The sequence below is a fragment of the Anomaloglossus baeobatrachus genome, chromosome 4, assembly GCF_048569485.1.
Source record: "Anomaloglossus baeobatrachus isolate aAnoBae1 chromosome 4, aAnoBae1.hap1, whole genome shotgun sequence".
Lineage (NCBI taxonomy): Eukaryota > Metazoa > Chordata > Amphibia > Anura > Aromobatidae > Anomaloglossus > Anomaloglossus baeobatrachus.
In genome coordinates, this window is record NC_134356.1 from 369,807,822 (window position 1) to 369,822,571 (window position 14,750).

At 41.8% G+C, this 14,750-nt stretch overlaps 1 protein-coding gene across 1 annotated transcript in view; it reads left to right on the forward strand.

Moving 5' to 3' along the window:
• NAMPT (nicotinamide phosphoribosyltransferase) overlaps positions 1 to 14,750 on the forward strand; it is an 88,428-nt gene that overhangs the window by 47,609 nt on the left and 26,069 nt on the right. Inside the window, exons 5-6 of the mRNA XM_075345160.1 lie at positions 7,898 to 8,056; positions 11,825 to 11,961. Of these exons, the coding sequence (XP_075201275.1) occupies positions 7,898 to 8,056; positions 11,825 to 11,961 (296 nt within the window). The remainder of the gene's footprint in view (positions 1 to 7,897; positions 8,057 to 11,824; positions 11,962 to 14,750) is intronic.

A 14,750-nucleotide genomic window follows, 5' to 3' on the forward strand; every position in this document is an offset into this window, starting at 1 on the left:
GCCCCAGCAGCTGAGGAGCTCATCTGCAGGACCATCTAGTTCAAGGAGTTTGGTCGGAAAGGGAGAAACCAACCTCCTCAAACCTAAAAGAACTGATGGTGGTAGAACACGCAGTGTTAAACTTTCTACCCCTTTTAGTAGGGTGTCACATGCAAATCTTGAACAATTCAGTAATGGTGGCCTACATCAACCGCCAAGGGGGAACTCGTTCCAGAGCCCTGTTAAAGCTGTTAAAGACTGTCCGCATATTTCAACTAGCAGAGCAACACCTGCATTCATTAAAAGCCCTACACATCAAAGGAAAAGACAACTGCAAAGAGATTTTTTTTTTTTTTTTTTTTTTTTATTCACAATCTGCTACGACAAGGTGAATGGGTCCTGAATCACTCAGTATTTTCCCAAATAGTGGACTTGTGGGGGCAACCAGTTATAGACCTGTTTGCAAGCATGTGATCACGCTGTTGCCCCCGGTACGAGCCGTTGAAACACTGCAAGCGGCTCACACTTGGCTGAGCACCAAGCGTACCTGAGCACAGCGTTTCTTGCGCAAGTTAGGTCCACACGTAAAGCATTTGAACTCTAAACACGTGCCCTGTGTTTTTTAGTTGGTATTTGGTTCGAAAACCAAACCTCAGGTTCGCTCATCTCTACTTATAGTTAAGAAAAGAAAACCTCTCCAACGTGCCAGACCACATTGAATGAGCATTTGCCGATTCAAGCTTGTTACGATGACTAACTGCAGTCAGTTAGATCCCGATGAGGATAACTAGTATGTAGATGAGCTTGATTGAAAGCAGCCACCTGAACTGCTGCAACAGACGATCTTGGAGATGAAGATGCTAAATGCTGAGGTCTTAGGCTATGTGTCCACGCTGCGGAAAATGCGCGGATTTTGCCTCGGATTTCTCGCGGAAAAGCCGCGGATTTTCCGAAAATCTGCAGCAGCGGCACTTCCAAGCCATTTCAATGGCATTTTGGAAATTCAGTGTCTGCTGCGAATTTTTCCGCGGCGGATTTGCAGCGGATTTTGATCCGGAAAAATCTGCAGCATGTCAATTATTGTTGCGGATTTTGATCCGGATTTTGGCTATAGAATGGGGAAAAAAAAAAAAATCCGCATCAAAATCCGCGGCAATTCCGCGGTAAATAAAAGGTGCGGATTTGCCGCGAAAGTCGCGGATTTTCATGCAGAAAAATCCGCAGCAACATAGCCTTAGACTGGTGTGGTTACATGTGGTCTGCCGTTGTGAAACCGTTTTATATGTACTGACAAAATTCTCTGACACACCTTTGGAGACGGCTTATGGTAGAGAAATGAACATTCAATTCACGGGTAAGACCTCTAGAGGACATTCCTCCAGGCAGCATGAAAATTACTCGCTCCCTCAAAGCTTGACATTGTGCTGTGTGATAAAACTGCACATTTTAGGGTAAGTTCACACAGTGCATTTTTCGCGGCGTTTTTGCGCAGTTTTCGAGTGCATTTTTGCTCATAAAACTGCATGACTTTGCTTCCCCAGCAAAGTCTGAGTTTTCATTTTTGCTGTCTGCACACAGCGTTTTTTTTACAGCTGCGTTTTTGTGGTGCCACAAAAACGCATCATGTCAATTATTCCCGCGTTTTTCACTGCGCTTTTCATCCATTGAGTGGAATGGGATGTTGAAAGACGCAATGAGAAACGCAAATAGGTGCGTTTTGGTGCGTTTCCAAGACCATAAACGCAGCTATAAACGCAGGAGGTGGGTAGTAAAGTGACATGTACAGGAAGAGGATTCCTTCTGTCAGTAAACACAGAAGCGTGAATCCTCCCGGTACCGTCACCGCCACTTCCACCTCCCGTCCTGGGCATGTATGCTGCCGTGCGGCGTCATGTACGGGCAGGAGGTGGAAGCGGCTGCGAAAACAAAAGTGAACAGTAGAAAAAAAAAAAGTCATACTCACCTGTCTGCAGGGTCCCGGTGCCATGTCCGCTCCCAGCTCCTCCTCCCGGTACCGCCGCTCCGGGTGTGTGCAGTCTCCCCGGGTACGTATGCCTGCAGGATCTGGCGATGGATCACCTGATGCAGTCACCTGACGCGTCAGCTGATCGTAAGTCTCAGGTTAAACCGGCCGGCCGCTGGCGTCAGCCAATCAGCGGATGCGTCAGGAGACTTCATCCCTGATTACCGGCAGCTCATGCAGCAATCGGACGGGATCAGACTCCGCTCCAGGAGCTGCCGGTAATCAGCACATAAGTGAGGTGGGGTTTTTTTTGTTGTGTTTTTTTTTTTTTTTGCACCGATGCATCTGCTGATTGTATAAACGGCTTTTATACAATCAGCTGATGTGTGATGTGATTCAGGCACTTGAACCTGACACATCATCTGATTGCTTTGCCTTCCAGCAAACCGATCAGATGATATTGGATCCGGATTGGACGGCGCGGGACCCTTAACCCAGGATTACCGCGGAGGGGGGGGTCTTTATTTCAATAAAGATGGAGTCACTAATTGTGTTTGTGTTTTATTTCTAATAAAAATATTTTTCTGTGTTTTTGTTTTTTTTTTTTTTTTTTATCTTTACTAGAAATTCATGGTGCCTTGTAGGTCTGCTCCCCCTGACTCTCCCTTCAACATACAGTCCTGGATGGAGCATGCTGAGCCTTGTAGTTCTGCAGCTGCTGTCTGCTCTCCTGCATACACTAGTGGAGAATGAAGAACATATTGAAGAAGGAAATGACATCAGACCTTTTTTTTTTTTTTTTTTTTTTTTTTTTTTTGTTCACTGATAAAAAAACGCATAAAGATGCAGTGAGCAAAAACGCAGCAAAAAACGCACCGTTTTTTTTTTTACGCGGGTGCGTTTTTGTGCGGGTTTTTGCCGCAAAAAAACGCAGCGTCAAAAAAGCGCAGTGTGTGAACCTAGCCTTAGAGTGGCCTTTTTATTATGGCCAGCCTAAGGCACATCTGTGCAATAATCATGCTGTCTAATCAGCATCTTGATATGCCGAACCTGTGAAGGGGATGGATCATCTCTGCAAAGGAAAAGTGCTCACTAATCACAAATTTGTCAATCTGTGAGAAAAAGCTCTTTTGTGTACATAGAAAAAGTCTGATATTTCAGTTCAGCTCATGAAAAATGGGAGCAAAAATAAGTGTGATTTTATATTTCTGTTCAGTGTAGAATGACAAATGATATTGGCTTTAGGACCAACCCTTTAATTTATAACATGCTAGATTCGTGAAACATACCTCAAACACTTGAAAGTACATTATTTTAATTAATGGCATCTGTTTTTGCCGAACAAGAAGCGAAAACATCATTTCTGGAATGGACTCGATGAGGAAAATAAGCGGATGACTTTGTAGTTTCCATTTATAAAGCAAATGTTGGCACAAAAGTAAAAACACAAATTAGTCTGCAGTTAAAAGGAAGTTCTTCCAGTACTTTGGCTAATTGAAAGCATATTTGGCCCCGTGTCGCTGAAAAGGTGGAAGACATTGTAAGGGAATGTGCACACTGAGGGTTTTGAACAAATCAAAAAATCACATAAAAAAAAAAACCATGTTTTTCAAGGGTACAGTAGTTCAGGAATTGAAAACTCATTCAAATCCACAAAGGGTGTACAGCCTAAGCTGAGCAAAGCGCAAATATATTTAGGGGTTTTCAGCTTGAGGAGGATTAGGAGCATTTCTGGTCAAAAAACTCCTTGAAAAGTTCTGTGTCCGCATAGCCAAAACAGGAGTGTTTCCTGATGGGTTTTTTTTCTTCCTGATGTAGTTTTTTTCTTTTTTGTTAAATTTCAATGATTGCATGGTGCTTTAGTTACAGCTTTTGAGAGTCTCATTCTGGCTGTCACAGACTTGTATTGATTGTTTGTGACGTAACTTCTGACTTCCAGCCACTCAGAAATTGTAGGCAGAGAAGATGGTGCCAGGGTACTGGAGCGACATTGAAAAGGGATAAAAATGCTGGAGGATAAGCATAATACTTGGTTAGGACTGAGATTTAACATACCACTCCAGCGCTAAAATAAAATAAATGCTGGAGCGTTGTTTTAAGCATTTTGCATGGTTTGTTTTAGGTCTGATTAGACAGTGTCTAGTTTGGCGTGACATGCAATTCATCTTCTACCACTGAACAATTTTCAAAACCTTAGGCGGACGGAAGAAAAATCCTCAAGACCCCAAAATAAGAACAGCAAAGTGGTTTTACTACACTCCGTAACAGGAAAAGTATTTTTCAAGCTTTAACTTTGTTTTTTGTTGTGGTTTTTTTTGTTTTTTTTTTTTTTTTGTTGTTAAAACAGGTCTTCGGAACCCCCCCCCCCCCAAAGAAAAAACTGGGTGGACATGCTCTTAAACTTTTTATGATGGAAATCCGCCATTGATTACAACCCCTATGTAATAAAAAAAATATATATGTTATACCGTATTTTTCGCTTTATAAGACGCACCTGATCTTAAGACGCACCCCCAAATTTGGTGAAGGAAAAGAGATTTTTTTTTTTTTTTTTTAATAAATGGGGTCCGTCTCATGGTCCCCTGTGGCTGGCACACGGCCCCTATTGCTGCCCATGGCCCCCTGTGGCTGGCACACGGCCCCTATTGCTGCCCATGGCACATTTCAAAAAAGTGGGGACAGAACAATGTCTACCATTGTGTAGCATCCCCTCTTTGTACAACAGTCTTTAAAAGGAATTTGTCACCAGGTTTTTGTCATCTAATCTGAGAGCAACACAAAGTAGAGACAAAGACTCTGATTCCAGCGATGTGTCCTACTGGGCTCCATAGTGTAGTGTTTATAAAATCACTGTTTAATTAGCAGGAGATTATCATTAAAGGACTACTTGGCCTGCTACCAGGTAGTCTAGCATATACATGAACTCCTTATAACCCTGCTCTACACATTCAAATAATGCTGGATATGTAGCAGGAAAAACAGTGATTTTATCAAAACGACAGCAAACAGCTCAGTAAGTGATACATCGCTGAATCGGGGTCTCTGTCTCTACATTATGCTGCTCTCAGATGGGGGAGCAAAAACCTGGTGACGGATTCCCTTTAAAAGGAACCGACCCAAAGGATTTTCCCATATAAAGTAAATGCAGTGCAATACTGACACTAACATGGTGATTAAAACCATACCTTCACTCTTCAGAGTGGCACTTTTGGCAGCAGGAAAAAAAAAAAAATTGAAAAACGTCCAGAAGTTGGTGCACCCTGTGATTTACTTGCAACGGGGCGGTCTTTTGTGCATCAGGTCTTGTGTGTAAATTCCTCCTCTGGCTTGCCCCTTTTCTTTAAATTTTGTGCTGCACTGCCATTGCCAGCATGTGCGCACTAGTATAGTAATGATGTCTCTATTAAAATGGTGCCGAAATCAGCACTTGATAGTGAAGACTGAGTGGCTTTGGCGCATGCAAAGATTAAAAAAAAAATAAAAAAATGAAATATTCGCATGTGTCAATGCTGCTCATAGTCTTCTCCAGTGTCTTCAATAAAATGGCCCCAGAGATCGCGTTACGTGCATGAGCAGACTCCGGCACCATTTTAAAGGGAACCTGTCACCGGATGTTCATAATTTTCACCTAATGGTCGTTGCGGAGCAGACTGGTCAGATGGGCATCTCCTTTCTCCGGGTCCTGCACCTCCTTTTTCGGTCATCTTTGTTCTTCTGAAGCTAGTGTGGATAATGCGTGCTACGTTATCTACACTAGCCGACATTGAGGTCCTGCGCAGGCGCACTTTGATCTGCCCTGCTCAAGCCAAGAGGACTCTAAAGGAGGAATATACACAAAGGCCCAGACAAGTGCACACATCAATCACAGAATGCACCAACTTCTTATTAGGGTTTGCTTATTTTTGTTTTTGTTGGTTTGTTGTGGAATCAAAGATCCAATCTGAAATGCTGAAATGTGAAGGGGTGATTTCAATCACAATGTTAGTGCCAGTATGGCACTGCCTTTACTTTATATGGGAGACTACTGGTGGTCGGTTGCATTTAAACATCTGGTGTGTGTGTGTGTGTGTGTGTGTGTGTCTCTTTTGGTGAAGGGTCTGAACTGCAGGCAGTCAGCTCATCACCTGAACTCTATGCATACACGCTGTTGTGATGGATGCAGTGTGTAGTTTAGCATGGGCTTGCTGAAATACAGAAGGCCATTCCTAAAATTAGATGTTGTCTGGATGGGACCACATGTTCTTCTAAAACCTCTATATAATGCTCAGCATTGATGGTGCCTTTCAGGATATACACTCTGCCCATGCCATCAGAGATGCAGACTTGTGAACTGTACACAGATATCAAGCTCTGTGATCCCTCCTCTCTTGAGTCTGCAGGTCATGTCAACTGTGGTTCTCAGAATTTCACGTTGCGATTCATCTGACCACAGAATGGTTTTCCATTTTGACTCCAGCCATTGTAAATCTTTGGGTCGGAGACTACTGCATCGTTTCTGTATTGTGTTGATATTTTGGCTTATTTGTCCGTGTTTTATGTACTGCAGATCTATCAGTTCTCTGAATGATATGCTCTGTATAACCCTGCCCCTCACCACTGACTGGCAGCTTTCTGTCGATTGGCAGCTTTCTATGTCCATGAGCTGTCAAGATCTTTTGAAAAATTGCTTGCGTACCCATTGACTTCCATTTATACTCTGTTCACGAGTCAAGCCCGTCTAAGTGTCAAACTGTTTGCTATAAGTACCAAGCATAGTAGTGCTCGCTTATCACTAATATCTACTCAATGACATAGGTAGCAAACGGTCCAGATCTCAATCTGATCGTAAATTAAGGTAGCAGTTTAAAAATTTGGTCCATGACCTGGACGGACAGCTCTAAAGGCCCCTTTACACACTGAGACTTTCTAGCGATTCCACCAGCGATTCTATCCTGGCCGGGATCGCTACAAAGTCTCTGGTGAGTCGCTGGTGAGCTGTCAAACAGGCAAACCTGGCCAACGACGCAACAGCGATCCGGACCTGCACAACGACCTAGCTAGTCATTGGGGACGTTGTAAAGCAGCTTTTTGAAAGGGAAATCGCTAACAAAGTCGCTGTAAAGTCCCCTTTACACACTGAAACTTTCTAGCTATCATGCTGCACAGCGGGAAACAAAGGACCAAAGAATGGTCCTGAACGATTTGTAGCGATCAGCAACTTCACAGCAGGGGCCAGGTCACTGATGTGTTTCACACACTGCAATGTCGCTGGGGAGGTCGCTATTACGTCACAAAACCGGTGAAGTTACAGCGATGTCGTTTGCGATGTTGCAGTGTGTAAAGGGGCCTTAACAAAGCTGATCTGTCAACCTCTCCAAGAATGCTGGAACCACGATGATGCAGAATATTACATTGGTGAAGGCCATAAGGCTATGTTCACACAGGGCATCTTTTGTTGTGTTTTTGAGGTCACAAAGATGCATCAAAATGCATGCATTTCCTTCTCCCAGCAAAGTCTGAGATTTCAATTTTGCTGTCCACACTGGGCATTTTTTTTTTTTTTTTACTAAATTGGTTCCATACTTTTTCCTTACTTGATCTAGGAAAACCTATACTCTTTATGTACTTATTTGTGTGAGGCATGCTGCACAAAACTAACTTTGTAGCAAATACTCAATTATAGATGACCCTAAATAAAATGTTTAATATCTGGTAATCCTAGACCTCTTGGGGAACATCATCTAAAAGTCCAGTTTCGGACTCCGGAATTTTGTCAGGTGCAGGTAACTGGCCCCATAGAATATCAGGACCCCAAAGTAATTGCCAGTTATAAAAGGAGGGATTCTAAAGTTTCATTAGGTATTGGATGTTTTGTTTCTTCTGGCAGCTTAGTATCTGCAGATTCATTTTTAGGTAATTTTATTTCCGATTTCAGCTGTACCTGTCCTTACTTGTTTTTGTTAATCTGTTACATAGACCATCCTTGTGCAAACATGGTACCCGATCACAGTTGCAACAAACTCCAGAGAGCAGAAGAAGATTCTTGCCAAATACTTATTGGAAACATCTGGAAGTTTAACAGGTCTGGAATATAAATTACATGATTTTGGATACAGAGGGGTTTCTTCACAAGAGGTTAGTTTGTTTTTGTTTTTTTTTACTTGTTTTGTACAGTGATGTTTACAGTTATTTTTGACCCTAAAGTCTTTATAGAAAACTTTTAAAGGCTTATTTCAACAATGGCAATATTTGGCAAGGTGCATTATGTACGTAACTATTAATATTCGGTACAAGCTCAGCATAACTTTTTCTGGTATCCATCTCTTTTAAATCTCCTTCTCAGCCTCTACATCCAGCTTCACATAGCTGAATGGGTGATCTTATTTTTATACTGCTAAAACTTAAAGCGCACAAATCACCAGGATTGTACTATAGAACCTAAATCCAGTGCTATACTGACACGATCAGGCTGATTCTCTACATACCTTTAGGTGTCAGCAAGGATGTATAGGTTTTAAAATCCAAGCAAGTAGAGTTTGTAAAATTAGCAGCTTTTTGAGTGACAGTAGCTGTGGATCAGATAATAGCTGGGGTGGGGTTTCATAGTTATCCCCTCCCCCTGTTTATGCTAATTCTTTTATAGAATCTATTTTACTTTTTCCCTAGCAGGACCTGTGCTGATGTCATACCCATGTGACCAGAAGGGGGCGGGGCCTCGGACAACAAAGCAGATACCAGGAAGCAACATTTGTTGGCTGAGGTCCCGCCCCTTCTGGTCACATGGGTATGACCTCACACAGTAACTGCTAGTGAAAAAGTAAATTGCTTTTATAATAGAATTAGCATAAAGAACAGGGGGAGGATATAACTATGAATACCCACCCCAGATATCAGCTGCTGTCACTCAACAAGCTGCTGATTTTACAAACTTTACTTGCTTGGATTTTAAAACCTTTACATCCGAGCTGACACCTACAGGTATGTATAGAATCAGCCAGGGCTGTGGAGTCGGTAAACCAAACCTTCGACTCTGACTCTGACTCCGCCTCCTCAATTTCTCTTGCTCCGACTGACTCCTACATATATTGCTTATAGTTAGGTGAAAAATATATTGTAATACATGAACATGTGTATGTGAACATCAGACATTTACTAATTTTTATGATACAATAATCAAGATATTTGTATAGAATATAAAATATATTTATTGGAATACAACCTTAGAATACAAAAAACTGTAATAAATTGTAAATATGTAATACACTATGTAATATACAGTAGATTACATATATATCTTGTGTGTGTGTGTGTGTCTGTGTGTGTGTGTGTGTATATGTATGTGTGTGTATATATATATATATATATATATATATATGTGTAATCTACTGTATATTACATTGTAATAACTTGTAAATATGTAATACACTATATACACACACACAAGATATATGTAATCTACTGTATATTACATAGTGTATTACATATTTACAATTTATTAGTTTTTTTGTGTTCTAAAGTTGTATTCCAATAAATATTGGATAATTTATAATATAAATCTTGATTATTGTATCATAAAAATGATTAAATGTCTTATGTTCACATTGTACGACAATACATTTTTCACTTAAATATAAGCATTATACTAAATGTTATTATTTAGTAAAATATTCAGCACATTCTGCATTGCACTACTGTCCCCAATTTATTATATATTTTAGGAGTCTGAGTCGGTGCATTTTATACCGACTCCGACTCCACCGAAATGAGCTTCGACTCCGACTCCACAGCCCTGGAATCAGCCTGATAGTGCCAGCATAGCACTGGCTTTAGGTTATATACAAAAATCTTGGTGATTTGGGTGCGCTTTAATTTCCCACCATCATACTGCTTCTCATTAGTGCTACAGGAACCCCCCCCCCCCCCCCGCTCCAATGTGATATTTGCTCATGTATAATGAAAATTATTTGTATAATTTACAAAAAAAAACAACAAAAAAAAAACCTCAAATCATACTTACACGGTGCCACATGGTTTCACTCCTTTAGCAATGGTGTGACCATAGATTCCATATTGGTGCATTCTACAGCCATCTGTTATTCGCACTGTTGATTTAATGTTGCAAGAACAAGTTTCTTAAAGGGAGCCTTTCTGGTCTGTTGCCACACTGGCACACCTGTATGACTGAAAGACACTGGCTCATGTTAGGAATAAAGTTATTTTTTTTCCTGGGTTCTGCACTTTAATTACTGTGTCCGGGTACGTTCCTTACGCGATTAACCTGCAGAATAACACTTATCTGCCGGTTAAGGGTTCACTCGCTCACATCACCGTACAACACGGCTGAGTGCTATCCGATGTCCTATCAGCACACACTCCAATGTTGTATTATGGAGCAGTGCCTATTGCCGAATTTGAGCCGAGTCATTAACAAATGGCATCCAATTCTCTCGCGTCCGATGCTATACGTCAGTGTGACCCCCGGACTAATAGCATTATCTGACCTGACAGGTTCCCCTTAACTCCTTTCTAATATTTTGATTACCATTGTCTTTACTTGGTCTACATCTACTTCAGTTTGTGCTGTCCTTTAAAATCTTAAGAATGTACAGTTAATCAGAGTTGTAGGGGAGACTTGGTATAAAATAACAAATCACAAAAGGAAACAATTGCCTTGTAATCCATTTTATTTGCTTAATCACATAAGGATCATGTTAATCACTTTGCATGTGCTGAAAAAAGATTACGTGTATGCCCAAAAAATAACTTTTCTAGAAGAATAAATGGATTGTCTAGTAATATTAAAATCTGTCCTGGAGCTGGAATAATTACTGACCTATTCCCTCCCCCAGTCCTTTAAGGCTAGTTTCACACTTGCGTTGAACGGTATCCGTTGCATTGCGTTGTGTAACGGATGTGTTGCATATAGTGGCACAACGGATGCTGCAAAACAACGCAATTCGTTTTTATTTTTTTTTTTTTACAGTTTTACCAGCGGCAGACTATTGTGAACGATCAGCTGATCGCTCCCTGCAGCCGGCCGCCGGGTGATCAGCTGATCGCTCCCAGTAGCCGGCCGCCGGGTGATCAGCTGATCGCTCCCTGCAGCCGACCGCCGGTGATCAGCTGAGCGCTGTCACTTGCCGGCGCCAGGGCATGCCGGCGGGCGGGCGCTCAGCTGAGAGCTGTCACTTGCCGGCGGCCGGGCATGCCGGCGGCCGGGCATGCCAGCGGGCGGGCGCTCAGCTGAGACCTGTCACTTGCCGGCGGCCGGGCATGCCGGCGGCCGGGCATGCTGGCGGCCGGTCGTTCAGCTGAGCTCAGCTGAACGTTCGGCCACCGCGAGCCAAAATAAAGTTTGATTTTAAAAAAAAAAAAAGAGCATGCGCAGTGAAATCCAGAGGATTCCGCTGCTCAAAACAACGTTACATGCTGCGTTCCTCCCGCTGGGCGGAAGCAACGGAGCGTCGCCCAGCGGAAGCAACGCAGGTCCTTTTGGTACAATCCGTCAACCATACAAGTCTATGGGAAACAGCGGAATCCGTTAACGGATTCCGCTGTTTTCCAAAAGGGCGGATTGTAACGGAAGGAAATAAACGCAAGTGTGAAAGTACCCTTACAGAGCTTGATTTGGACACTAAGCCACACTGGGAAGCTGCAGGTGTATACCTTCAATTCTCCACTGTACCATGCTTTATGGCCAAATATAGCTTTGAAAGCTGGTGACTGTTTATGGTCTTTGTATTTGATGTAGGGTGTATTGGAATTTATTTTTTTTTCTTTGATCCATTGATTTAGTATTTTGTATCTTATAATCTAACTGTTTTCATAACTTGGTGTGCTTATGGGTATTCCCATTGTGTTATAACTTAACTGTATAAACTAAAGGTTTTCTTTTATATTAAGACTGCAGGAATTGGGGCATCCGCTCATCTTGTCAACTTCAAAGGAACAGATACTGTAGCCGGGATTGGCTTGATAAAGAGATACTATGGAACAAAAGACCCAGTACCTGGATTTTCTGTGCCAGCTGCAGAACATAGGTGGGTTTTACTATTCTCCTTAATTTGTACAGCTTAATTTTAATGATTTGGTGCATTGTCAAGACTCGTATGCACTATTAACCAGTGAGTTTCTATTCTTGAGATCCCAACTGATCACTGAAAGTGCTGCTCTGAAGCACTCAATTCTGCAAGCAGCATTGCTCAGCTCCAGCATTAATCAATTAGCAGGCCTATATACTTTCTAATGATCACTTATACCACTATTGTGCATGCTGAAGTTGGCGCTCCAGAGCAGCATTTTGAGGGACCAATGTGGGGCCCTGGATCTCACTTCCACCAATCTGCAGCACTTTTAAGTCTGTGTAACATATTGAAATATAATTTCAGTTATGCCCTTTTTAAATGGATATTCCTATCTTCATCAAGGGGTAATGTTGGCTGGTACTTCTAAAGTCCTTTTTTATTTATTAACAATTCTTTACAGCTTGTTTTCTTTAAGACTGACCATGGTTGCTAGACAATAGAACATAGGCAGTGCTTAAAAGTTTTTTTTCTATTGAGCATGTAAGCGCTGTCTTGAAGCTGGACAGAATTACTGGAGCACACTGTTACCTCTTAATCCAAGCCAGTTAAGGGGAGTCTGAATTACAGTGCACCCTTGGCCTGACCAAAGTGCCTGTACTTGCTTCGAAAAATCATTTAAACGGTTTTTGCTATGTAATCAAAGGACAGCATGGGGATTAAAAAAAAAAAAAATCAACTATGCCTCTCATGAGGCTTTTTGCTGTTCTTTACTTAAACTAAAGGCTTTATCACCTAGTGATTATCATTGCTTAGACTACAATGTCACTTGCATGGCAGTCCAGTACGCCCACTCCCCTGATACCTCAATGTCAATGTGCAGTCTCAATTGACAGCCTGGCGTGGGTAGGGGCAGCTTTCCAGCGCTGCTACTTTTGCTAAATCTAAAAGCTCTGATTTGTGTCAGAACAGCTGCACTTAGTAATCTGTGTAATAAGTGATATGTAGTTGGATTCAGAGTCTCTATGCCTAGATCATGCTGCTCTCTGATGAAGTTGAAGCTCGCTGACAAATTCCGTTTTAAGTGCACCTTCCACCAACTTGTTTTCCCTCTATCTACATCCCCACCCATCTATTTTGATTGACAGCTCTGGCTTAATAGAGGCAGACCTATTGGAAACACAAAGTTGAGAAGGTGCACTTAAATGTTTGGCATGCCAAGGGTGCACCAAGTGCCTTTACTTGGATTGAACATTCATTCTTTGCTGACAGAGTTCCTCTAAGTGCAGTGCTTATAAAGGAGACAACAGCGGTGGTCTGTTTCCTAGGCAACAAACTGTAAATTAAGTGTTAAGAATGGCTGCATATTTTAATAAATTAAAAATGTTTTTTTTTTTGTTTTTTTTTTTAAACCAAATTTTTTATTTCTTTTCTTGTAATGGTAAAACAGGGTACAGAATGAAGAAAATAAGGGTCAACAAATCAAAATATCAAATAACATAGTCTCTACAATTTATCGATCAAAGATTTGTCACGGTCATCAAATTTGCTCCTTCCCCTTCTTCGTCAATGTATATTTCCATTATTCAGTCTCCGCTACCCCCCTCAGCATTCCTTGATAACTTGTTACAAACATTACTTGTAAACACTATCCCTCCCATTCCCCCCTCCCCTCTCCATGCGACACAACCCAAAAAAAAAAAAAGTTTGTTTTTACTAGCACTATGCGACATGATCTCTGAAAATGAAAATAACCCTTTGATATTCACGTTAAAATGTTAAATTACATTGCGTTTAATAGCCAAATTGCAAAAGTATATAATCTGCCTAGTCTATATGACCTTCCTCACGTCTCGATTGCCTGCACTGTTTGTGCGTGTGTGGGGTTAGTGTAGGTAAACAATAGGTGACGCACACCACTCGCTCCTATAGTAACTTTACAGAGGCAGCTCATTCTAGCCATGGCATAATGTCACTTCTATGTTATGTGCCTGGAGACATGACAATCCGTTCTATGCTGCTGCAAGTTTATTCAACTATTTACACAGTTTTTCAGTTTTTCACAGCAAGTACCTCCTGCGCTAATGTCTATGTTGACCTGAAGAGCCAGTCACAGTGATGGCAAATAACCCTAATATGCTATATAAATGAAACTCTGCGCATAAATATGCAAAATATAGCCGTGAGTAATCACTAACAAGTACTGTTCTAAAGATGGGGCTTTCATGATTTCCGCATAGCTCAGTCTGTTAAACTGGAATAGTGGTTTCCTGGTTCTTTTGTCCTTGGCGGTCGAAGTACATTGGACTCCATTATCAGATCTGTTTGCCAAGGACAGTGAACCCAGGAAACTACTATTCAACTTAGGCTGACTGTAATATGCAGTAATCATTGACACACAGTACAGTACAGATTAGTGATAACTCGTTGCTATATTTATTAGCATGTTAGATTTTGAATCTTTAACCCATTAACGATCCATAACTTGCTATGTACATTAAGGGTTGTCTCCCTGACTTTTGATCTGGGTTCGCACACCAAGCTTACATCTTTTCCCTGCAGATGAAGGCTGAATTATTTTGGCCTTCATATGCCTGTCTCACCACCGTGGGTAGAGCAGCGCTCCGCCCACCTCTGTCAACCTGTTAATGCTGCAGCCCATCTCTGACAGTGCATTTAAAGGGGATCACGCTCTTCTGACCCCTCATCAGCCTGCCAGGGACATCGATGAGTTTTGACAGCCAGAGATCAGCTGATGACACTGTCTGTTTTCACAGTACTCCTGTGAATGCTGGTCCGTGGCCAGC